General features: G+C 41.7%; 1 protein-coding gene across 1 annotated transcript in view; it reads left to right on the top strand.

The window, feature by feature from the left end:
• The first annotated feature begins 505 nt into the window (after window positions 1-505).
• The window catches only part of LOC105009753 (carbonic anhydrase 4-like), a 36,940-nt gene continuing 9,613 nt past the window's right edge, over window positions 506-27,832 (top strand). Inside the window, exons 1-2 of the mRNA XM_034293348.1 lie at window positions 506-511; window positions 1,194-1,198. Of these exons, the coding sequence (XP_034149239.1) occupies window positions 506-511; window positions 1,194-1,198 (11 nt within the window). The remainder of the gene's footprint in view (window positions 512-1,193; window positions 1,199-27,832) is intronic.

Below are 27,832 nucleotides of genomic sequence, written 5' to 3'. Positions count from 1 at the left end.
AAACTTTGCTAAGGACTTACGACATATGGTCATTTACGATAACATTTATTTACTAACAATATGGAGTCAGATTATATACATATTTTTATTTATCACTAAGGTTACGTTCCCTTGCACTCATTTCCCTAGCTGTCATCTGGTAACTTTCTAATTAGTAAACATTTTGAACCACTCTCTCACAACCCTCACTATGCACACAACCTAGAAATCCAAGGAATGCTACAGAAGTAAATGAACAAAGACTGCTTTACAACAATCCAACAGATCAGGAACACTCCAGGAGGTAGGCATGTATGTCAAAGATTACCATATTTAGAAGAGTACACCAGCAGAACTTCTGAGGGTGAACACAAGATGCAAACAAGTTCCAAACAAACAAACAAACTGTACAGCCACGTCAGAGTTTGTTAACAAGAGCCAGTATAATGACCGTTCATCATGCAGCAGCAAGATAATCCCAAACCCTCTGACATAGCTAAAGTACCCAATCTAACTCCAGTTGAGAATGCGCGTAAGACAAGCCTAAAGACATAAAGGACTTGAAACAAGTAGGGAAAAAATCTATTGCATTACAGGCCTGACAAAGCAACACTATTTTAGAGTGGCCTTTTATTGTGGCCAGTCTAAGGCACAACTGTGCAATAATCATGCTGTCTAATCAGCATCTTGATATGTCACACCTGTGAGGTGGATGGATTATCTCTGCAAAGGAGAAGTGCTCACTAACACAGATTTAGACAGATTTGTGAACAATATTTGAGAGAAATAGGACTTTTGTGTACATAGTGAAAGTATTAGATCTTTGAGTTCAGCGCATGATAAATGGGGGCAAAAACAAAAGTGTTGTGTTTATAATTTTGTTCAGTGTAGTTTTGTGGTGTGTACATTGACACAGTCTGGCCACTAGATGTAGGTGATTCATTTACTACTGCAACAATACTTGATGAGGCCAGTCACTGATGAGGCCACATCACCTGACAAAGTTAGTTTTTTTTCTCTTTTTCTCACTCCATGTCTCTTAGATGGAGGGTCAGTTTATGTGTGTGTGTGTGTGTGTGTGTGTTTGTGTGTCAGAGAGCGTATTTCTTTGCCTCAAAACAGAAAGTGTACCTAGTTCACTCCTGGACTGTGTGAGTTGTAGTCATGGCTTTTGCACTTCCGTTCTCTGCTCTACTCTCTATTCTCTCCCACAGCTCAGGTAAGACATTGAAGGTTAGTGTGGTTCAATATTTCAGAGACAATCATAGTTTAAATTTGATAAAAATTCTTGCAGTAAGTTACCCTGTGGTGTTTGAATTGGGTACCTAGATTACTACTGCATTTCAATAATAATATGTCATTATCATTATAATCCATTTGTAAACAACCTCTAATGGCACTGAGAAGTAAATGGTATGAAAATGGGTTCTTTGAATTTTGAATTCTTTGGAAGGTAAAACATCTACATACCACCCCCTTTCCAAAAAAAGGTGGGATGCTGGGTAAAATGCAATTGAAACAGAATGCAATGATGTGCAAATAATTTGTCTCTACATTTAAGTTGTCTTTGTACTATTTTCAATTATCAAATGTTTTAACTGAGAAATGTTATTGTTTTTGGAACTATACATACCCATTTAGAATTTGATACCAGCAACAGATTTCTAAATTTGTTACTGGCATCAAATTTGTTTACCAACTGTGTTGTGTCACGTCTTTTTACAATACTCTTTACATGTTTGGGAACTGAGGAGACAAATTGATGTAGATTTGAAAGTGAACTGTTTTCCCATTCTTGCTTGATATAGAAAGTCAGCTGCTCAACAATTCGAGGTCTCCTTTTTCATATTTTTTGTTTCATGTGCCAAATATTCTGAATGGGTGACAGGTCTGAACTACAGGCAGGCCAGTTTAGCACCCAGACCCTTTTACTACAGAGCCATGCTGTTGTAATTGAAAATAATTTCAAATTCTGTAGCAAAGTGTCATTTCTTCAGTCACATGAAAAGTTATAATAAAATATTTACACAAATGTGAGGGGTGTACTCACTTTTGTGAGATACTGTATATGGAGTTATCTAACCTGTTACTGAGGTGTTTGTTTTAGTTTACATGACTGAGGTATGCTAGGCATACAGTCTTTCAATCAGAATGCAGGTTGTGGGTGATTAATATTTCTATGTCAGTCTCTCTGTCTGCCTGTCTTTCTCTCTGCTTTCTCTCTGCTTGTAAGTTGGTAAAGTCTGTCAGAATTATCAGGTGTGAATTCATGGTCATGTCCAAATAAGCTTTGAGTGAAGAACAGAAGCGTTCAATTTGCAGTGGTCTCTTAATTTTAACCCTTCTATTCCTCCCTCAAAACCACTCAAAATCTTCCTTTTTTTGAAAGGAAAGAAAAAGATGCAGTGGTCTCTTAATTTTTTCCGGAGCTGTATCATTAGTAAGTGTTTGTTCGTAGACAAGCTATACATCCTGGACAGAAACTTGATGAGGACATATTTGGTGTGAAGTGCTTTCAGCTCATCACTAACAACTAACTATTTTAAATACTTTCAAAAGGACAGAGTTTTGGAAACAGTAGTTGTTTAAAGTACACAGATTAGTCTGCAAGTAATTGGATGTTTGAGTTTCTGCCCCACTGATTCTCAATGAGACTACAATAACAATCCTTACTTTGTTAATCATCCATCTATGACTATGACATCTGAGGGATATACTTTAAATCCAGCTTGCCAATTTATTCTGAATAAGTATTCAATCAGTCACTTAGTTTGAGGCCCCTCTCAGAAATACAGATAGGGTCAGATTTAGGTAAAATAAATCTTATCACCCTCTCTGTGATCTCATTGAAGTATCTCTGCTTTATTAACCTGGAGCCCTTATCATGATCTCCATGGCCAGTCAACAGCATGGTGGTGTGTAAGGACAAAGGTCTTGGAGAAAGTTTGCTGACTATTCTGTGGGTATTAGAGTGTGGTATAGTCAGAGAAATAAATAATGGTCTCGATTAATAACTAGAAAAACAGTTTGTGTGTAGAGGCACATATGTGCCCTTTGGAACTGAACCGAGTGTCCTTCTTTTCCAGCTCACTGGTGTTACCAGAGTCAGTACTCCTATAACAACACATGCAGAGGTAAAATAACATACAGTTAGGTCCTGAAATATTTGGACACTGACACCATTTTCATAATTTAGGCTCTGTACGTCACCACAATGGATTTGAAATGAAACAATCGAGAAGCAATTATTTCAGGGTCTCAAATGTAATTGGACAAATTAACACAATCATAAATAAAATGACCATTTTTAATACTTTGTCAAGAATCCTTTGCAGGCAATGACTGCTTGAAGTCTGGAACGGATGGTTCCAAACTCAAATGCTGAGTTTCCTCCTTTGTGATACTATGACAGGCCTATACTGCAGCTGTCTTCAGTTGTTGTTTGTTCATGGGTCCTTCTGCCTTAGGTTTTGTTTTCAGCAAGTGAAATGCATGCTTGATCTGGCTGAGATCAGGTGATTGACTTGGCCATTGCCGAATATTCCACTTTTTTGCCTTAATATACTCCTGGGTTGGTTTGGCAGTATGTTTTAGATCATGTTGATTTGGCCACTCCTATTGTTCCTGCTAGAGCTGACAGATTTTCAACAGGTTTTCCCCACTGGAGTCGGAGTCAAGTACAAAGCCTTCTTCGGAGGGGAATGATTGGCAGGCATTTTCTACTGGTGGCCCAGGAAAAACTGAAAACTTAAGTCATCGGCGATTCCATTACCCGCAGTATAAGACTAAAGAATCAGCCGGCGATCGTACACTGTTTACCGGGGGAGCTGCAAGTCTGGGGTTGGTGCTAGCGAAGTCTAAAACTGGCAAGTATAGAGATTTGTTATTCATGTTGGCACCAACGACATTAGGATGAAACAGTCAGAGGTTACGAAGCAGAACATAGCATCAGCGTGTAAACTATCTAGAAAGATGTGTAGGCATCGAGTAATTGTCTCTGGCCCCCTCCCAGCTAGGGGTATTGACGGGCTCTACAGCAGACTTGCGCAACTCAATCGCTGGCTGAAAACTGAGTTCTGCCCATCGCAGGAGGTAGAGTTCCCGATTCCACAAAAGTTGGGACACTGTACAATTGTGAATAAAAACAGAATGCAATGATGAAGTTTCAAATTTCAATATTTTATTCAGAATACAACGTAGATGACATTTCAAATGTTTAAACTGAGAAAATGTATCACTTTAAGGGAAAAATAAGTTGCTCAACTGTCTTAGGTCTTCTTTGTCGCACCTTCCTCTTTACGATGCGCCTAATGTTTTCTATGGGTGAAAGATCTGGACTGCAGCCAGGCCATTTCAGTACCCGGATCCTTCTTCTATGCAGCCATGACATTGTAATTGATGCAGTATGTGGTCTGGCATTGTCATGTTGGAAAATGCAAGGTCTTCCCTGAAAGAGACGATGTCTGGATGGGAGCATATGTTGTTCTAGAACTTGGATATAACTGTCAGCATTGATGGTGCCTTTCCAGATGTGTTGGCTGCCCATGCCACACGCACTCATGCAATCCCATGACTGAGAGCTGATAACAATTTGGGTTGTCCTTGTCCTCTTTAGTTCGTCTGACCACAGAACACTTTTCCACTTTGCCACAGTCCATTTTAAATGATCCTTGGCCCAGAGAAAATGCCTGCCCTTCTGGATCCTGTTTAGATAAGGCTTATTTTTTTACCTATAGAGTTTTAGCCAGCAACGGCGAATGGCACGGTGGATTGAGTTCACCGACAATGTTTTCTGGAAGTATTCCTGAGCCCATGTTGTGATTTCCATTACAGTATCATTCCTGTATGTGATGCAGTGCCGTCTGAGGGCCCGAAGATCACGGGCATCCAATATGGTTTTCCGGCCTTGATTGTTCCAGATTCTCTGAATCTTTGGATGATATTATGCACTGTAAATGATGATAACTGCAAACTCTTTGCAAGTTTTCTCTGAGAAACTCCTTTCTGATATTGCTCCACTATTTTTCGCTGCAGCATTGGGGGAATTGGTGATCCTCTGCCCATCTTGACATCTGAGAGACACTGCCACTCTGAGAGGCTCTTTTTATACCCAATCATGTTGCCAATTGACATAATAAGTTGCAAATTGGTCCTCCAGCTTTTCCTTATCTGTACATTTAACTTTTCCGGCCTCTTATTGCTACCTGTCCCAACTATTTTGGAATGTGTAGCTCTCATGACATCTAACATGACCCAATATTTGGCATGACATTACAAGATGTCTCACTTTCAACATTCGATTTGTCATCTATATTCTATTGTGAATTAAATATAAATTTATGAGATTTGTAAATTATTCCATTCCTTTTTTACTCACAATTTGTACAGTTTCCCAACTTTTTTGGAATCGGGTTTGTAGATGATTAGCTCTCTTTTTGGGACTCTCCCTGTTAGCCAGCCTGCAAGCATAGTGGAGTCTGTCGATAACATAGCCAGAGTACATATTGCCACTGTGACTCGTTCCAGGCTGAGAAAAGTTAAACAAGGTAGTCCTAACAAAAACAACCTTTCTAAGATAATGCCTTCCTCCACCTCGGTAACAAATAAAAATGACTGTCTCAAAATGGGACTCCCAAATGTTAGATCCCTTGCTCCAAAGGCAGTTGCAGTATATGAATTAATCTCTGATCATAAACTAAATATTATTGGTTTATGTGAAACGTGGCTAAAGCCTGATGAATTAATTGCCCTAAATGAGGCCTCTCCTCCTGGCTGTACTAGTGATCATATCCCTCTTGCATCCCGAAAAGGAGGGGTTGCTAATATTTATGTAAGTAAATATAAATGTACTTTTAAACCCATCACTGGTTTTACTCATGAAAGCTAACCAGGGTGAATAATCGTTTTTCATAAATACAATTTACAGCCCCCCTGGGCCATACACAATGTTCCTCAGTGAGATTCCAGAATTCTTGTCTAGCGTGTAGTCACATTTTTGGTGATTTCAATATTCATATAGAAAAGTTCAAAGACCCTCTTCAAAAAGCCTTTGAAGCCATATCTTGACTCAGTGGGTTTTGTCCAACATGTCTCAGGTCAGGTCACTGCTACAATCATACCTTAGATTTGGGTCCTGTCACAAGAAATAGATATTGTAGATCTAATAATTTTTCCCCCATACATCATCATCATCATTTTCTTCCGCTTATCCGGGGCCGGGTCGCGGGGGCAGCAGTCTAAGCAGAGATGGCCAGACTTCCCTCTCCCTAGACACTTCCTCCAGCACTTCCGGGGGGACACAGAGGCATTCCCAGGCCAGCCGGAAGACATAGTCCCTCTAACATGTCCTAGGTCTTCCCCAGGGTCTCCTCCCGGTGGGATGGGCCCGGAAAACCTTCCCGGGGAGGCGTTCAGGAGGCATCCGAAACAGATGCCCAAGCCACCTCAGCTGACCCCTCTCGATGTGGAGGAGCAGCGGCTCTACTCTGAGCTCCTCCCGGGTGACCGAGCTTTTCACCCTGTCTCTAAGGGATTGCCCAGCCACCCTGCGGAGAAAGCTCATTGCGGCCGCCTGTATCCGGGATCTTGTCCTTTCGGTCATGACTCAAAGCTTATGACCATAGGTGAGAGTAGGAACGTAGATTGACCGGTAAATCGAGAGCTTCGCCTTGCGGCTCAGCTCTTTCTTCACCACGACAGACCGATACATCGACCGCATTACTGCAGAAGCTGCACCGATCCATCTGTCAATCTCCCGTTCCATCCTTCCCTCACTCGTGAACAAGACCCCTAGATACTTAAACTCCTCCACTTGAGGCAGGCACTCTCCACCAACCTAAAGTGGGCAAGCCACCCTTTTCCGACTGAGGACCATGGCCTCGGATTTGGAGGTACTGATTCTCATCCCCACCGCTTCACACTCGGCTGCAAACCGTCCCAGTGCATGCTGAAGTTCCTAGTTTGAAGGGGCCAACACGACAACATCATCCGCAAAGAGCAGAGACGAAATCGTGTGGTCCCCAAACCTGACACCTTCCGGCCCCTGGCTGCGCCTAGAAATTCTGTCCATAAAAATTACGAACAGAACCGGCGACAAAGGGCAGCCCTGCCGGAGTCCAACATGCACTGGGAACAAGTCTGACTTACTGCCGGCAATGCGGACCAAGCTCCTGCTTCGGTCGTACAGGGACCTGACAGCCCTTAGCAAAGGACCCAGGACCCCATATTCCCAAAGCACTCTCCACAGGATGCTGCGAGGGACACAGTCGAATCCACAAAACACATGTGGATTGGTTGGGCAAACTCCCACGAACCCTCCAGCACCCCGTAGAAGGTATAGAGCTGGTCCAGTGTTCCACAGCCCGGACGAAAACCACACTGTTCCTCCTAGATCCGAGGTTCTACTATCGGCCGTATTCTCCTCTCCAGTACCCTGGCATAGACTTTCCCGGGGAGGCTGAGAAGTGTGATCCCCCTATAGTTGGAACACACCCTCCGGTCCCCCTTCTTAAAAAGAGGGACCACCACCCCAGTCTGCCATCCCAGAGGCACTGTCCCTGACCGCCACGCAATGTTGCACAGGCGTGTCAACCAAGACAGCCCCACAACATCCAGAGACTTGGGGGCGGATCTCATCCACCCCCGGTGCCTTGCCACCGAGGAGTTTCTTGACTACCTCTGTGACTTCAGCCCGGTTGATGGACGAGTCCACCTCTGAGCCCTCATCCTCTGCTTCCTCAATGGAAGAAGTGATGGCGGGATTGAGGAGATCCTCGAAGTACTCCTTCTACCGCCCAACGACATCCCCAGTTGAGGTCAACAGCTGCCCACCTCTACTGTAAACAGCGTTGGTAGGGCACTGTTTCCCTCTCTTGAGGTGCCGGACGGTTTGCCAGAATCTCTGCGAGGCCAGCCGATTGTCCTTCTCCATGGCCTCACCGAACTCCTCCCAGGCCCGAGTTTTTGCCTCCACAACCACCCGGGCTGCTGTCCGCTTGGCCTGCCGGTAACCGTCAGCTGCCTCAGGAGTCCCACAAGCCAACCAGGCCTGATAGGACTCCTTCTTCAGCTTGACAACATCCCTTACTTCCGGTGTCCACCACCGGGTTCGGGGATTGCTGCCTCGACAGGCACCGGAGACCTTACGGCCACAGCTCCGAGCGGCCGCTTCGACAATGGCGGTGGAGAACATGGTCCACTCGGACTCAATATCTCCAGCCTCTCTCGGGACCCAATCGAAGCTCTGCTGGAGGTGGGAGTTAAAGATCTCTCTGACTGGAGACTCGGCCAGACGTTCCCAGCAGACCCTTACAGTACGCTTGGGCCTGCCGAGTCTGTCCAGCTTCCTCCCCCGCCATCGGATCCAACTCACCACCAGGTGGTGATCAGTTGACAGCTCCGCCCCTCTCTTCACCCGAGTGTCCAAGACATACGGCCGCAGGTCAGATGAAACGACAACAAAGTCAATCATCGACCTACGGCCTAGGGTGTCCTGGTGCCACGTGCACTGATGGACACCCTTATGCTTGAACATGGTGTTCGTTATGGACAAACTGTGACTAGCACAGAAGTCCAATAAATGAACACTGCTTGGGTTCAGATCAGGGGGGCCGTTCCTCCCAATCACACCCCTCCAGGTGTCACTGTCATTGCCCAAGTGGGTGTTGAAGTCCCCCAGTAGAACGATGGAGTCCCCAGTCGGAGCACTTCCCAGCACCCCTCCCAGAGACTCCAAGAAGGTTGGTTACTCTGCACTGCCGTTCGGCCTGTAGGTACAAACAACAGTGAGAGACTTATCCCCGACCCGTAGGCGCAGGGAAACAACCCTCTCGTTCACCTATGTAAACTCCAACACATGGCGGCAGAGCTGGGGAGCTATAAGCAAACCCTCCAGAGTGGTGAAGAGTCCATCCTCTCTCAAGGAGTGCGGTTCCAGAGCCCAAGCCGTGCGTAGAGGTGATCCCGACTACCTCTAGTCGGAACCTCTCAACCTCACGCACGATCTCAGGCTCCTTCTCCGCCAGCGAGGTGATGTTCCATGTCCCTAGAGCTAGTTTCCGTGTCCAGGGATTGGGTTGTCTAGGCCCCCGCTTTCAACTGCCGCTCGATCCTCTCCGCACCAGCCCCTTATGGTCCCTCCTGCAGGTGGTGAGCCCACAGGAAGGCGGCCCCACGTCGCTCCTTCGGGCTGAGCCCGGCCGGGCCCCATGGGGAAATTTTCCCCATTACATTTACCGTTAAAACAAGAAACCCACTTGCACCCCAAACAATGACTTTCAAAAGCTATAATTTAAATTATTGGACTACAAATAGATTTCTTGATATTCTTCCAGGCTCGCTCATCGATGACAGAGTAAATAAATCCGCAAATGATCTAATCGACTATCTAAACTCAAAATTACAAAATACTTTAGATATGGTTGCACCACTAAAAACAAAAGAAATACCCAACAAGAAACTTGCTACCTGGTACACAGACAATACTAGAGCACTCAAGCAAGCCTACAGAAAATTGGAGCAAAAGTGGTGCTCCACCAAGTTGGAAGTATTCAGACTAGCCTGGATAGACAGTACACTACAATACCGAAAAAGCACTCACATTTGCTCGATCAGCTTAGTTCTCCAACCTGATTGAGGTGAACAAAAACAATCCAAAATGTCTCTTTGATAAAGTTGCAAATTTAACAAGAAAGCAATGCTCAACAAGTGAAGTGGGTCTTCACTTGAGCTGTAATGAATACATGAACATCTTCGATGAAGAGATCATTACCATTAGAAAACAAATAACTGACTCCTCCTTAAATAGGTATATTCCCCAAAATCTCAGTTGTCCTAAGAATGTCCTGAACCTCCCTGACTTGGAGTCAATGGGGACACTTGACATCGCTCGACACGTTCACTGAATTAGTAATGAGTTCTAAACACACAAATTGTCAATTAGACCCGATTCCAACAAAACTATTTAAGGAGCTATTTCCGGTGCTAGGTCAACCAATGTTGAACATAATAAATTGCTCCGTATCCTCCGAATGTGTACAAAACTCACAAAAAACGGCGGAATTTAAGCCTCTTCTGAAAAAATCTAATCTGGATCCAGACATTAAACAATTTTAGGCCAATAACAAACCACCCGTTCCTCTCACAAATCTTTGAAAAATATGTTTCCCAGCAACTGAATTCTTCCTGAAGAAAATTAACATTTATGAAATGCTGAATATATCAGTTCGTATGTGTGGATGGCATTTCCTCTAACAAATCTAAGGTTTGTTTTGGTGTTCCTCAAAGCCTGGTTTTGGGCCCGTTATTGTTCTCACTATATATGCTGCCTCTTGGTGATGTAATCTGGAATCACAATGTCAATTTTCACTGTAATGCTGATGACACACAGTTGTATATTTCGATGAAGCATGGAAAAGCCCCCAAATGAGCTACTTTGAAAGCATGCGTTTCAGATTTAAGGAACAAAAGAAACAAAGAGTTTTGTTGGCAGATCTCACTGTGAACCTTGGTGGCTGTATTACCATATCCCAAAAAACTGTAAGAAACATCAGCGTTACCCTCGACCCTGGCCTCTCCTTTGATGAACATATAAAATATTAGTGCTGTGCCAACACAACGATTTAATGTTAATTTGCAATTCTTTTTTTCACAATATTGTATCAATATATTGAAGAATCAATGTTTATTGATTTATTAAGCTGTCGACAGCCGTCTTTTAAATAACTAGCGGTCGCTGAACGGGCGTGTTTCTTTAACAATAATAGTTGTGTATATATCACAAAATCTGCCTGATAGAAGCCTGTTACTGTATTCCCATGGATGTCGTCATTAATAAGGAACCAGAAAAGAGTATGCTGTCATTTGACTATTTTTTTTATTATTAATAGCCTTACTCAAAATGCTAGCACCAAAGCGGCCATTACTTTTTTCGTTAGAAGAGATTGTTTCTGTGTTGTTTGGTGATACGAGGTTAGAAACATCGGGGGCAGAGTCACTGGCTTGTTTTTGTCTCTCTGTTGCACCCATCATGCAATTGGGTTGAACTCTGCTGGCAATACTCAGCCCTCATTTCAAGGTGGTTGTGGTTTGTGGGTGTCCCTTTGGTTGATGCTTGGCAATGTGGGTGGATTGATTTCCTGCCTGATGAACCCTGTCACCTGGATAGGGCCACAGTGTCACTGGACCCCCCTATCTCAGCCCCACGGTCTTATGCTTCTATATTATTGTGCCAGGGGAGTAGAGTCAGTTCTCCCTCTCCACTGTAAATCCTTGTAATTCTAAGGAATGAACTTTTTCCTTGTCTCCTGCCCTGTTTAAACTTAGGAGGACATGAGGTCTTGGCCCACACCTCCGGAGTACCAGGCTTGAAAGACTTGATGCTGTCCCTGTCCAAAGTCCTCCTGGTGGTGTTTCAACAATTTCAGCTTCCACTCTGCTTCCACTCTAATTATTACAACTTGTACTCTTAACATTTTCACCTGGCACAGCTAGAAGAGGACTGGTCACCCCTCTGAGCCTGGACACAACTGAAACAGCTTTTTAGTCAATTGTCCAATTACTTTTGGTCCCTAGATAAAGGGGAGGCTACATATTAAGGAGCTGTAATTCCTAAACCCTTCCTACAATTTCGATATGAATTCCCTAAAATTAAATGAGACACTGCACTTCAAGCTCATATTCATTATTTAACTGTAATATATTTTGGTAAACAGACAAAATAACAAAACTTGCGTAAGTGTCCAATGATCTCCGGACCTAACTGTACATACAGACACACACACATAAGCATGTGAGAGTTCACCTTAAACCTCCCCGTTCTGACTTAGTGTTGACCTACACCACACTGAATGCTTTAATCTTGTCAAACCAATTCATAAACAAAAACAATTCAAGGATATATATTTAATATGTAAAACTGTTGTGTTTATATGTGCATTAAATTCAGAAATATTTTTAAATATACGCTCCCAGTCAAAGGTTTTAGAACACCTACATTTTTCATTTTTTTATTGAAATGTACACAGTTTACTGTCTTAATGTACTCTGAAATAGAAGAATGGAACACATCTTAAAATAAATCTTGCAATCATTTTGTATAACAAAATATAATCAACATTTTTGAGGTAGCCATATATTGCAGACATAACAGCCCAACACACTCATGGCATTCTTTCTTCAATGGAAATCAATATTGTTCGGAAAGTTTTTCCCAACACAATGTGTTGCACTTGCAGGTTGCTTTTCTTTCAACCTTCTGCCCTTCTGATTTGAAGCCTACTGTCTTGTTCTTTTCTTTTACATTAAGGTAGTTCTGACAAAGCTTAGAGGAATGTTTTGGGTCATTATCTTGCTGTAGGTTGAAGCCCTGACCATGAGGTGTACTCCAGAGGGTATTGCATGGTGCTGCAAATTGCTGTGGCAGCTGTTTTGGTTAAAGTTGTCGACTCTGGATTCAGCAAAAGAGCCCCAGACCATCAAGCTTCCTCCTCCATGTTTGACAGTTGGTGTCACACACTGAGGAATCATCATTTCATCTACCCAAAGGTGTACAAAAACCCTCCGTGATGAAACAAAGATTTCAAGATCGGTCCATAAGACCTTCTTCCACTCTTCAGTTGTCCACTGACAGTGACTCTTTCATAAAAGTTAGCATAAAAAATAATTTACTTCCAATGCTGCAGAACACCATAAGTTGTTACTGTTGTGGAAATTCTTGAACTGATGTATTCTTGGTCCTATGCATGTATGAATGTTCCTAGTTACTAGTTAAAGTACTGAGTACCCATGTTTAGATAGGTAGAGGAGCGTGAGAGAGGGGTTCTGGTATTTGTCCTAGGGGGGCATCCTTGACCAGCACCAGTAGATTATAGGGTTAATCGTAAATCTGCCTATCATGCTGTTTGTCCAGATGCTGTGAGTCTTCTCCTACAGTTGAAAAGGTTACCCATGTGGGGGTGGATAGCTTGCCACTTTAGGTAAACACAACAGTAAACATTATGGTAGGAAGGATAAAGTGGGGGGACAGCCCGCCCTTTGGGTAAAACCTATGTGACACAAGACAGATGGCTAACAACTTACCACACCCCTTTTTGTATGTGATATATACAGAGCTATATTGAGTTAGAGACTCCTCGGACGATTATGTTTGTAAGCGGTTGACGCGTCTCTCTTATTTGCAAATTATATTAAAATGGTGCCAAGAGAATTTTGTCTGTTTCTTACTCCTTTAAGAGTGTCGATCGATGGAATTACCATCACATTACCCATTACTTGTTCCCTGAAAAATTCACTTTTTTATAACCCTGAAATGTACATTATTTTTTACCTTTTACCATCTACCTTTATTCCATTTCAGGTTTTTCACTGGACTTGAACTGCTTTAACTTCAATAAAAACTGGAAAAAAGTGTGTGTTCTAATACCTTTTACTGGAAGTGTATTAAAACTGATTTTTAGTATATTTAAGACTTATATTTAGAATTCTTGTAATGAATAGAAATGTTTTTTTTCATATATTAAAAAATGTTTGCTTATGGGAATGACCAAAGATTCCGGAAGGAAACAAACCTAATCTGACCTAATCATAGAGTTGTGTTGTATTTTAGCACAAGGTTGTGGTATATGGCCAATATACCATTGCTAAGATCTGTTCTTAGGCGTGTTTCATTGTGTAGTGCCTGGACACAGCCCTTAGCCTTGGTACATTGACAATATAACCACACACCTCAGGATGCATTATTGTTATTATAAACCGGTTACCACACTATTAAAGCAATAAAAAGTCATACCTGTGATATTATGTTTTGTATACCACGGCTATCAGTCAATCAGCATTCAGGATTCAAAGCACCTGGTTTATTTATAGTAAAAATGTTTTTGGTATATCATCTCGTAGCACAGCTTTCAGACAACCAGCATTCCGGATAACATATGGTATTTTGCTTCAGACCCTAGTCAGTGGTCTGTCATATTTCCTGCCTGTGGGGGTCTGCATCAGTCTCCTATCAACATTGTAACTCACCATGTCCAGATCAACAACTCCCTGTCACCTTTGACCTTCAACGGACACCATAATAACCTCAACATTACTGTGGAGAACATGGGAAATTTCGGTAAGCACTCAGACTATACAGAACTTCTATTCCAAAGCTAGAATGTTTTTTTTACCAACAATGATTTCTGATCTTAGTTCCAAGTCAAGAATAGGTCATAGATCCTAGTCAAAAGTAGGTAGCAATGAACGTAACTGCATGTAATATAGATTTGCAGTAGTATACAAATCCCAATGCAAAGTTACATGTTCCATTCATATATTTCTTGTTCTTAAACCAAACAGATCAGAATTCCAGAAAATTCCCAAGACACTTACTTAATTAAAAGAACCCAAGGTGCCTGTATATTCTCTATAATGTGTGTTGTCTGTGTATCACTTGGATTACACCCTCTTCTTTCTAAAGATCTGGTTAAGTAGGAGCATGAAAAGCAGGAAGAGAATGGCTCTTAGCACCGATTCTTGAGACACAACAGGTTAGGGTAGGACTGATTTTCCCTGATAGACAGTGACCATAGAGAGGTAGGAGATTAATGAGGTTAGGGCAGTCCCATCGAATGCAAATGTGCTATATGAGGCACTGCAGTAGAGTAGTGTAATAAATCAGGATAAAGTGGTTGCAATCAAAAAGCTCTTTCTTGTAACTTTGGTATTATTTTTCATGGACGGTTTTGTGTCTCTGGTAGAAAGTGGATTCAAGTTCTGAGAAATATGGGTGCCTTACAGTCATCTGTTTTGGAGATGTTGCCTTTTGGTTACATTTTATTTTAACTGTCAAAATTACCATCCATAGATGCAATAGTATATCGTGCAGATGATATACTATCAACAAACTATCAAAAACAAAGTAAACACTATAATTAGGATTAGGTTCAGAATAAGTGTTAGTGTACGGGTTAGGGAATGGGTTAAGAATGTATAGAGCTTCCCAGAGGTGTTCAAAGCTTTTGCGAACAACCATGTGTATCTTCAGCGCAATGATGCACCTGGTTTTGAATGTACATGTGGAACATTTCGATGTACATGCTAGCGGCATACATGTCTGCATTGTCATAATGCACAATCGGAATTATAGATGAATAGATCAGGGGATATTTTTGTATTTTATTTTGGTAAATTTGAGATCCAGGGCTATTCATAAAAGATTTGGGAATATAGCCTCGGACGCCCAGGCCTAACGATGCCACAGGTGTCGCTTATGTAACCTTGGGAGGTTAATCTTCTCCAGGACAAGAAATTGGGCGTTTGGAAGGAGGTGGTTTAAGAGGAGGTGTGGGTCAAAGCATGTTTTCTTGATGGCAACAATCTTAATGGCATATGCCCAATGTGAAGAAATTTGTTTTTCTTCAGATTAGTAACACATTGGATGAGAGGCTGAATATGTTTGAACAGTAAAGTTGCAATAGAATTGAGGGGGGCCACTGGGGGCTACTTTTTTATTAGTTCTAACAGAAGCAGGTGAGACCAGAGCAAATTCATGTAGAAGAAGATATGGATGGTGGAGTGGGGTTATGGTTAGAGAATTACTGTATCACAGAGTGATGATTTTTGCATTAAAAAACAGCATATTTGTTGCAATGATAGGTAGCAACCAAGCAAGTTTATTTATATAGCAGAATTCATACATAGAATCAATACAATGTGCTTTACAAAGAAGAAAAATCTAAAAATAGAGTAGAATAAAAACAAATACTAGAACACATCAAAATGGCAATTCAATGTGCTTTACAGAGAATGAGAAAATAGAAATAGAATTAAAGGTAACACTTTCCGATAAGGGTACATAAACTTCCATTAACGATTGCAGTAGTTAACATGTATGAATGATGAACAAAGACATAAACAGTATATAATGACAACCCTTACTTTATTAAATTATTAAAAAATGCATTAACTTACAAAGTGTAGCGTTATTTGTTCATGTTGAAACAGAACAGGAACTCTTACCGTTAGTGATTGTTAAGGTAGGATAATTCATCACTTTACTTAAGGGGTCACAGAATAATTACCTAGTAGTGAGGTATCCTTTATTAATGCTTTATTCCAGCTCAATGGTTACTCAGTGGGCCAAAATAATATGAACTAATGATTTGGTGTTATACTAGTGTAAGAATACTAGTGTTAGCACATAATCCTCCCTTCAAGAATGACAGGAATAACTAAAAGTGTAGGCTATAAAGACAATTTGTAAAACAACCACTCTGGAAACATGGACATGATTAAGGATGATTAATGTCTTTTCAGTAGAAGTGTAAACAAGCAAGTCTTACGCAAAAAATAAACAGTCACATTAATCAGTCAATCAAATTTTATTTTGTTAATCCATTTTTACATCAAACATTGCACAAAGTTCTTATACAGCAGTAATGTTGTACTTATGTATAAAATACCTTCATGTTCAGCTAGTGTTGTAAAATCTTGTAAAATGATTAGACAATTGCAAATTACCTTCATGTTAACACAAATATAACATTGCTGAGCAAGCTAGCTAAGTGCTAACCGAAAATAACAACAAACACTAGACTGGAGCTAACATACAGCTAACTGGAGCCATGCTAACAAGAACTTGCTAATCGCTAACCCTTACAGTGCAACAATCGCAAAGTTACAATATACAGTTACTAAATTCAATTATATTCATCCTAGGGAGTAGTTAGTGTAGGGTATATTGTGTCAGAATGGTGATTTATGGCCCTGGGGGGCGGGACTTCCATATTGATGTGACAGATGGGTGGGACTTCCGGTATGACGTATGTTACGGTGGGACTTCCAATATGACGTATGTTAGGGTGGGACTTCCTGTATGACGTATGTTAGGGTGGGACTTCCGGTATGACGTATGTTATGGTGGGACTTCAGGAGTGACGTATACATGTCCGGTGACTTTGTGATTTATGATTACATTGATGTGTCAGTGTTTGATGTTTTACAACGTCTGATGAGCAAACCAGACTAGTGTTATAACAGGTGGGCTATGTTTGATGATTAACAAATGGGGCTTAGGGTTCCGGAATGTTAAATTCCCAGGCAGTAAATAAGTGTTGTGTCAGCGGTGAGGTGTTTGGTGTACAGCAAATGGTGTTCGACAAATATAAAACCCGGGTGTTTTATCTTCTGACAAGTGTTGCAACAGCTGGCATACAAATGGTGTTTGTTAACCTTTCATGTTTTATGGGTTGACTGGCGTGGTATGTGTATTTAAACCACACCGACATCGGGGTTGGTCATTCAGTCTTGCCTGAGCGAACTTACCTACACATTACAAAACATAGAGGATTGTGCTGCTATCAATGTTTTGGTTGAAACACCGGTGAAAGCTAACATCTTAAACGCAGCTCAGCGATTTGGTAAGAAATTGCAAATGGACCGTAGAGATGCAATCAACATGCCAGCCCCGAAGAAACCGATGCAGAGTTTAACCCGATTCCATCAATTACACCCGGATATGGTGGCACAGGAGTGGAAATTGGACGATGGTCGGATCGGTGGATACATCTTCAACCCAGAACAACCGGAGGTTGCATTTTATGAATTACCCGAAGGCCAAGTGTTTAAGGCTGGTGTGACTGATCAAATGGTTTTTAATGCCAGGTTATGGGTCACCTTTCGAAAAGTGTTTTATTTGGGGCCAAAACAAGGCCCACATAATACAGTAGATGTACTGTTTAAAGTTGTCGAGGGGCTGAAAGAGTATGACTCTGTCAGATTGGAGTTATTTCCGGAAAATATCAGCGGGTTAGTTTGTGACTGCGGACTGATCGACTGACCTAAGACCCCGAAGCCCCGCCTTAAGCCAACACCTTCAGCACAGCATAAAAACCGACAGACCTCCAGTGACATTCAAGCAGTCGGAAGAATTTACGAAACATGTCTCAAGATTACAACCAAGCGGTGATTGAAGAACCCAAGGCTGAGGACTGGCTGTGTGACGCCTGGGATGACAACGCTGAAGCCTTCTACGGAACCCCTGACCCAGACAGCTCGATTCCACCGGCATACCCAACAAGAAACTACCATTGGAATTGACAGGGTTGGTGATCAACTAGGTCCTCTTAACCTGTCATACCTTTCAAATGCTAACAAGAGTTATCACAAAATGGACAAACAACTTGCACCAAAAATTTTAAAGATCCTTCAAAGCAACAATGGGTATGATTCTGGGAAAACGTTGTTGGGGCTATTCCTACACAAAGCATGCATCGGATGCGAAGTGGACCACCCGAGCCAGACAAGACATTCATGTCTCGAACCGCCTGAGTATTTTTTTGAGGCCCATTATGATGACATTGTGGCGACAGTTTTAACAACCGCAACTGAAACATGTGTTTGGTCAAGGCTTTGAACGCATCTGGTTTTCACACACCGATGACTGATGTTCACGAGGGCCGCTGAGAACTTTCTGCACGAGCTCAAGTTGGAGCCGAACATCACACAGAGACTGAGTGAGAACAGGGATGAGTACATGGACAAATTTAATGAGGATGTTGTATGCGACGCAGCGGGGGTCATGGTGTGATGAAAGCAAAGACGTCTGTTGTCTAAGGCCAGGGTAGCTTCAGTTTCTCATGTTAACATGTATAAAACAAAGACTATGAGAAATCTGAATGTTTGTGTAACTTTTCCTGAATATATTGGTTGTGTAATTTCGAAAACTCAAATAAAACATTGTTAAACATGTATTAATTCTCATTATTGCTCGAACACTCTACAATGTCTGAACAGGTTATGAAAAGTATTTACTATGACCCGGCAAACCCAGGTGCTTATGTGGGTAGAGAGGGTTTGAAAAGAGCATACTTGGAAAAAACCGGAGAGATCCTCAAAAATGGTGAGGCCGATGACTGGCTGCTCGCCCAGGATACATACACGCTACACAGGCCTGTAGCTATACATTTAAAAAAAAATAGAGTTATTGTTCATGATATAAATTCACAATTTCAGCTGGATTTGGTTGACATGAGTGCTTACAGTGTGGAAAACGATAACATGAAATTTATGTTAACATGCATAGATGTATTAAGCAAATACGCATGGATTTGCGTGCTGAGAAATAAAAGCGCTATAGAGGTAAAGCGAGCATTTGAAGACATATTAAAAGAAGGAAGAACACCACAAAAAGTCCAAACGGACAAGGGGAAGGAGTTTTTTAATTCACATTTTGAAATGTTGATGAAGAAGTACAACATAAAACATTTTGCTACAGGAAATGATGTCAAAGCGAGTATTTCATAAAACAATTAAATCACAAATGTGGAGGTATCTGACAGCAGCCAACACCCACCGCTATGTTGAGGTTATTCAAGATTTAGTTCGTGGGTACAACCATAGCTACCATCGGTCTATTAAGATGAAGCCTGCTGACGTTTGTGAAGAAAATGTTAGATTAGTTCTCAAGAACCTGTATGGCACAACATTAACGAGAAATGGTAATCAAAGCTACAAGTTCCAGGTTGGGGATACTGTGAGACTCTCAAAGCTGAGAGGTGCATTCACAAAAGGCTATGAAAAAGGGTACACAGATGAATATTTTACAATAACAGAATGCATTCCTCGGGTACCTCCTGTATATAGAATAAAAGATTACGATGGTGATGTGATAGTTGGGACCTTTTATGAACAGGAATTGCTGAAAATAATCGTGGCTAAGGATAAACTTTTAAAGTGGAAGCAGTTTTGAATGAGAAAGCTACAGAAAGGGAGGAAAATGTGTCTTGTGCAGTGGCTTGGTGGCCTGAGAAATTCAACAGCTGGATACCATCGGAACAAGTGGTTGACCTAGAAACTGGATAAAACTCCAGGATTTACAGGATCACGTCATTTACATTGACTGCGATCAGCATGGGTGACAGTGGCTTCTACATAACGCTGCCCATTAACTCATCGAGACGTGTCTATCCAAGCAACACAAGTTTGTGCTATACCACTAAATTGCCAAAGGTATAGATCTGAGAGGCGATTGGGAAGTATCTTTGATAGAGTTCCAATACCCGCATATGTGGAAAACTTTTACACGGGGCGAAAACGCATTTGAACTACTTGACTTGAAAAACGACAAAACTTGGAAATATGAACTCGACACCGGTTATTACAGCTCAACAGTCATATAAAAACACATGGTTTATTGGTGGGGTACGATGAATTTAAAAATAGAGTGTTTCTAAAAGGTGAGCCCCAGTTTAGTTTAAAATTTAGCGCAAAACTGGAACAGATATTGGGGTTAAAACCAGGCGAGTGGTGGTCCGCCACATGGTACGGAACATACCCCACAGATATTCTGGCGGGGTTTAACACCCTATATATCTACACAGATATAATTGATTATCAATGTGTTGGTGACAGTCATGTCCCACTGCTGCGAACTGTACATATTACAGGGAGAAAGAATGAAGTTGTCACAGTGACGTACGACAAGCCACACTACGTACCTCTTAGTAAGAGACAATTTGATGAGATCTGTATTGAAGTAAAATCTGATCAAAACCAGCTGCTTTCATTTGTAGTGGGGAAGGTGATTGCAAAATTACACTTCAGACCCGTCAAACAATCTTTTAGAGTTTAAGATGCAGCTGCAGAAGCTCTATGATGATCCTCAAAGGTATGTTGAATACTACACAACACAGGCCGGTAACGGTTTACCAGGGTATCATGGTAGCTCAGCAATGTATGGGGCCGGTCTAGGGGGCCTTTTCTGAGGGCTTTTCCGGATGGCAATACCTTTGTTGAAGCGCGGGTTCTCCATAGCAAAACCACATCTGAAGAGTGCGGCTAGGAATATAGTCGGCGATGTTGTCAACAGTGTTATGTCACGACAAACAAAACAGCAGGATGGTTCTGGATTAATGGTTATGTCTCGAGGTGTTAGAAAGAGACCACCTGGTAGGCGGAGCCTACCCAAGAGTAAAAAACGCAAGAATGAGACAAAAACAAGAGCCAAGGTTAAAAGAGGACATACACCCCGGAGGACACTCAAAGGGAACACGACAAATCTGATTAAGAATATATTTTAGAGAGATGGCACTCCTACACTGTATGTCTGGCGAATGTATGAAGACAGAGTTGGATTTATTCACAGTTCCATTCACACAGACATCTATTGAGAAAAATACATACATTGAAATACCGACCCTATCAGCAATATCAGACGCAGCCCCTCTGGAGTTCTTTATTGCCGGGAATGGCGAAGACTACGTTGATCTAAACAATACTTTGCTGTACCTACGTGTAAAACTCACTAAACCGGACGGAACTAATATTGATGCTGGAGCACGTGTTGGGGTTATCAACTATCCGATAGCCACCCTATTTTCACAAGTGGATGTCTCCTTGGGTGATCGTTTAATTAGCCAGAGTAGCAACACATACCCCTACAGAGCCGTTATAGAGATCATTCTGAATTATGGATGTGATACATTAAAGACACAGTTTTCAGCTGGGTTGTTTTACAAGGATGCCGCAGGTCACATGGATGTTACGGACCCTGCAGGCGAGAACGATGGACTTACGAAAAGGGCAGCCTATTCGGCGGATAGCACAACATTTGAAATGATCGGCCCTGTTCATAGCGATATCTTCTTTCAAGAGAAACTTATGTTAAACGGCGTTGACATAAAGGTTAGGATGGTACGCGGTAAAGATGAGTTCTGCCTTATGGGGGTCGGGGATGTGCGTTATCGTTTGCATATACTATCAGCATCACTATTTGTCAAGAAAGTGTCTGTTTCGCCAGCCGTGAAACTTGGACACGCTCAAGCGCTACTCTCAACCAATGCCAAGTACCCAATTGAAAGAGTGTGTATGAAGACATTTAGTTTACCGGTTGGGGGTCGTGTTTGTAACCAGGTAAACCTATTTTTAGGACCTCTGCCAAAATGTATTGTAATCGGATTGGTGGACAATGACAGTTTTACCGGAAGTTACACAAAGAATCCATTTAATTTCAAACATTATAATTTGGAGTTTATGGCTATGTATGTAGATGGTCAGCAATTTCCTAGCAAACCATTCCAACCAAATTACACAACAGGGTCAGCAGTGCGTGAATTTTACCAATTGGCCTTAGCTTCAGGAAAACACCTAAAGGACCAAGCCTTGGCTATTGACAGGTCGGACTTCTTACACGGCTATGCCCTTTATGCATTCAACTGCGCGCCAGACGAGGAATGTGGTCAGCACATATCCTTGATCAAGTCAGGGAATGTACGACTTGAGATGAGGTTCAGACAACCACTACTTCACACAATTAATTTAGTTGTTTATTCAATCTTTGACTCCATTATCGAAGTGTCAAACCGGCGACAAGTCATGGTTGACTACTATTAGGAGAACTGTGTGGAAATGAATACCGCAGAGTTGACCAGTGTGTTGAACCAATTTTCATCTAGGTGTGCTGGCAAGTGACCAACTACCTAGGGTGCCTGTCCGAGATGTTGCATCAATGATGATTGTTAATACACACCCAAGCAATCAACCTGGGGAGCACTGGCTTGCTATTTACATAACGGATGATGGCATTGGAAGGTTTTATGACAGTTTTGGAAACCCCCCGGATTTTACATATTTTCCCAAGTCAATCAAGGCCTTTCTGAAAACCTGTGAGAATGTGGAATACAGTTCAAAACAAGTACAGGACCTGATTTCAACCACGTGTGGACAGCATTGTTTGTTCTTTCTCTTTCTAATGACAAAAGGTCTGAGTTATAAAGATTTTATGTCTTTTTATGCTGATGATTTACGAGAAAATGATGCCCTAGTCTCAAAGTTTGTAGCGAAGATGTACCAGAGTAAGCGTGGTAAGCAAATGTTTAATTGCATAATGTTTAATTGCAACATGCTCAATCTTGTGAAACGTTTAATTTGTGCCATGGTTGTTGAAGAAATAGAAAAGCCAATCACGTGTATGTCAAATTTATTATTCAAAAATAAAAACAAAAATAAAAACCACATACATTTTTACATATTATTTTTCATACAACATTTATTCAAGATAAAACAAACATACAATGTATCACAAATAAAATAAAAACACATTAAAATGGAAGCCATTTTGCGGGGTCCGTGGTATGAGGTTCAAAGAAAGCTTTGGTTGTTTGAAAACCAGTTGCTGGTGGTGTGGCTAAATCATCCATTGTGTCACCAGACGTTTGTTTATACAAATTGATTTTACGTCTTACATGCGCATTTGGAATAGTTGTAAAAGGCATGTTGAGACATGCCATGGCCTCTAAAAACACACCCCACCCCAACGGTCTTCTATCGTCAGCAATTTTATTGGTAGCTGTCACACTTTTAACAAGATCCAATAGGTGCGAGCCCTTGATTATCTCTCCTTTGAAGACGAATTCACCATTTGAATTCCATGAAGTCAAATCTTTAGACCTGTGCATTCTATTAAGAATATATTCAACATTCTTTCTACGCTTCACAGGCACATTATCCAAAATTTCATCAACAAGGTCAACATTTCGGTCAACAGTTTGCTTATTCTCAGTCACGTTTACTACAGTAGACCTGGTCTCAGACCCGGGTAGACTTAAAGTCAGGGTGTTTGTATCAAGCTCCCCCTGGCGCACAACAGTCAAAAATCTTTGTAAAATGGCAGAGTATCTTTTAGCTTTCTCATGTAAATCCATATCAGGCTTCAACAGTATATTGCGAATCGATGAGTCCAAATCATTCTCAACAGATTGTCTTACATCAGTGCTAGTCGTTTTGGATTCTCGCAGTTTTTTTAACTGATGTTGTGGCACCAGAAACATTTTCTGAGCATGCTCCATGTTGTTTAACCCTGTCTCGATGCAATTAGACTGGTTAAGAATGGAACTGCAACGCTTAGTAACGGCAGTAGAAAACCTCCAGATTGGTTGATGTTTTTTCTTTTCCTTGCAACTGAAGTGTTCTTTCTAGACATGTATATAATTTTGGCTTTTTGTCTCTTTACTTTTCGGAGCTGCGACTCGGGTTAAGGGTATATTACCGCGCCTTAGATTAAGCGCTATTTCACAGAGTGATAGAATGAGGTCGGTGGATGCTGATTCTAAAATAACTTTTCGTTGACTTGCATCTTACCCCAAAGACTATTCATTGCCAATTTAGCTAAAGATCGCCTAGCACTGTTTACAACAATGTATTCCTTGTCAAGCTGCACACCCTCATTTTCATGATATTCACGGATATACCGGTCTTTAGCCTCATCGTCAACCACAGATGGTGGGAAGCCACTAGCTTCCTGCTTATGCTTCAGGAATGTTCTCATGTAATCTGCAAAAAGATCATCTGATGTCCTGGTGAAATCCCAGACTTCAAATATTTCCACAATGCGATAACCTTTCTCAACAGCCTTAACCAGCTCAATAGAAACCCAGGTACCGGTTAAAGATCTTTCTGAATCAGTATGTGAACAATCAGTTACCTGGTTTTCAGACTCTGCACATAATCTACACAATGGAAAGAACAGCTTACCGCCAACCCTGTTTGGTAAAACGGGGTGATAAAGGCCTTTCGGTGGACACACTGTAGCCTTAACAATACCAAAGTAGTTGTCTAGTGGTTTGAAATCTCGAAAGATTATGTCTGGATGCCCAATCGGATAAGTCTTTGTCTTGTTGCAGAATGGGTAAAGACTACAGACATCGTTATACTGAATAGTCTCCCCCTCTCGAGCCGTAAACTTCAGAAGAATCGCATTAGTACGACCACCAAAAAGAGTATCCCGAGGGTCAAGGCGCTCTGGAGCACCAAAGGTCTTCAAGAAAGCTTTGACATCTGCAGATGTGTTTTTAAGCCGGTTCCACTCACACTCCCATATGTATTGAACATGTACGTTGTGTTGTTCTTTCAAAGCCTCTAGCTTTGTCAACCATTGCTGGTGCATCAACCCATACTGAATCTTTGTCATTGGATTGATGCTTGTTGAACAATGACACTTTGGGTGACCTGTGCCAGAAACAACATAGAAATTCATAGACCGTGCTAAAACCATTGCGTTCAGCATATCCATCAACGTAGTAGGCACCGATTTTCACTTCACTCCTGTTCAGGGCGTGCTGTATTGATATATTCTCATCAGAGGCCACATATTCAAGCCACTGGATTGAGCTGTTTGAGAATGTCTTCTGACAACGGTTGTAGTTGTCTGAGGGGACCAATGCAATGGTGTCCTTGGTGAGGAATCTGTTGCAAAAGACTTTCATGCAAGCCGAAGCAATCGTAATTGACCGAAATGGGTCAACACCACCACACTCCAGGAACTCGAGTCTGTAGCGAATACAACCCTCTCTCAAGATGACCTCATCATTCACGCAGTAAGCCTTTATTTCATCCTGCATGACAAAGGGGTCTGCGGAAACAGTTGCATACCATTGCAAAAACTCATCTTTTTCTTTAGCCATCATGGTATTCACACCATAGTAATGCGGTTCCGGATGGGGGCCAACATAGTTCTCATTCTCCTTGATGTTAAATTTGTAAGGAAAGTAGCCTTTTTTCGAATCCTTAAAACCCATAGCACGCGGCAAGGCTGACAGCTTCATAGGTAGAAAGCAATGACTATCAATGTATCTCTGATTGAATGTGCTGTCTGTAAAAATCATGAGCTTGCTACCATTAGCAATAAGTGTCGTGCCAATACCATTGTTAGCAAGGTACTGCATCAAGATGTAACCATCGAAACCTTTAGAGTTGTGTGCTATAAATGTGTAGTCATTATATTTCGGTTGCCTAAACTTTTGAAAAAAAGCAGTGACACAACCATCTCCGGCTGAACACCACGTCTTGTTATCAAAGCTTATTGCGCACACAAAATTTGCAGTGTGTACACCATTCACCGGATTGGCAATAGTCTCAAAATCATAAAATATGTAGCGCTCACTGGGGTCCTCGGGCTTGGAGGGTTTTATAAAACACTGATGATTCATTTCAAAAGCCAGATCCACATTACAATTGGGGCACATGTTAGCAATGCCGGTGTGCTTTATAGTTGGTAATACTGACATTGTAATAGCGACCACAATCGAAACAGTATTTCTTCTGGTCACACCTGCTAACCCAACGATCCACACTTTTGTGGTGCTTCAAACGTTTATGCTGGCTATAACAAAAATCTGAATAACATATCCGTTTACAGTCAAGGCACTGCTTTGTGTTACGGGGTTGTGTATGACAATCTTCATGAAGACAGACACTACAGCTATGTTTACAACCATGATCACCACGTGTGTTGAAACCGGTATAGCACCAGTCACAAACATAAGACACACCCAGAAAACCCTTCAGATTCATGATACTGTAGAAATGGTTATCGTGTAAGTTACCGACCTGGAAAACCGGATAAATGTTTATAAAGAAAACATATTTTCCTTCAAAAGTTATGAGAACGTGCAGGCATTTGTTGGGATCATATTCAGTCCCAACGCAACCCAACCACATCTCTCTGCCCCCTACTGGCCAACCATAGTAAGTGTCCTTTAATATATGTAATGTATCCCCAATTCAAACCATACATAACCCTAAATGTATGGCGTCACATCAGTCATACACGCACGCACTTGACAATTCTAGAAAAATAAATTGAGTCGATAGAGCAGAAACACAAGCTGTGCATGCAGAGGATCAAACTCGCGGGCACGCTGGTGCCACGTCGAGAAGAAAAATATCAGTCGAGAGAGCAGAATGTGACGTTGAGAGAGCAGAAACACAAGCCCAGTGATGCCAACATAGCGACTTTTCAGATCCCCTTAGCGACTTCTTTTCAAAAAAGCGACTAGCGACAAATCTAGCGACTTTTTGTGGTGTTATTGGAGACTTGTTCTTACTCTTCTCAACGAGCATCGGGTGCCGCCGTGGGCCCCTCCCCCATCTGAAAGTACTCACAGGCGGCCTAGTCCTTGCACAGCAGTTCCTCCGAGCTGCAGTCAGAGCAGGAGATGTTAACTTCTCCGCGTCCAGACTGAAAATGAATCGCGCATGCGCTCCGCCATAGTGTCTCTTTTGGGTAACTTTTACCCCAAGCCCGGATAAAGGAGGAGGGTTGGTTTAAAAAGAATCGACAGAAGAAAGTTAATTTGTAGTTCTAAAGATATTTTTACTCACTTTTTGTCTCTACTACGACGTTATTCCTCTCCTACAGGCAGCGTCCATCACGTGCAGTTCTCTTAATCCATGACCATGATGATATCTCCCCTTGTATGTCGCTCTAAAAAATGTTTTTATTTCTAGCCTTTTGATTTTGACTTAAATAGCGCCCCCTTTTTTGATTTGTTCTTAGTTTTTTTGCTCAGGTGATTATTTCTTGTACATGGACAACATTTGTAAATACGCATGTATATTATTTTCCCCAACGAGAGTTTTGTATGTTAAAAAGAATACAAAAATCCATTCATGATGCTGAGGGGAAATTATGCAAATTAGGCGTTATTTAGTGACTTCTAGCGACTTTTAGGACAGCCAATAGCGATTTTCCTTACTGAGGAGTTGGCAACACTGCACAAGCCGCGTGAGGGAAGGATCAGTCACGTGAGAGTATAAACATTGTGAGGGCACAGATTTCGTTGAGTGGAATTTCTCCGCGACTTCTCAAAATTCACATCAGCATTTTCGAATCCCTTCTGCTCTCTCTTGACACGTGTTTGCACTCACGAAAAAGTACATGGTACCTCAAATATGATTGGTAGACTTATTGCTTAATGTCTTCTTTTTGTTAAAATGCCGTTGATTGGCTAATTTAAAAGGCAGAGATCTATACAACGTGACCGAGCTACCATTGGCCATTAGTGCAATATAGTGATAGGAATTTCGAGTCTTTTTAGTG

This window comes from Esox lucius, chromosome 7 (genome assembly GCF_011004845.1).
Source record: "Esox lucius isolate fEsoLuc1 chromosome 7, fEsoLuc1.pri, whole genome shotgun sequence".
Classification (NCBI taxonomy): Eukaryota; Metazoa; Chordata; class Actinopteri; order Esociformes; family Esocidae; genus Esox; species Esox lucius.
The sequence above is the reverse complement of the archived record's forward strand: the minus strand, read 5'-3'. Positions and strand labels throughout refer to the sequence as shown.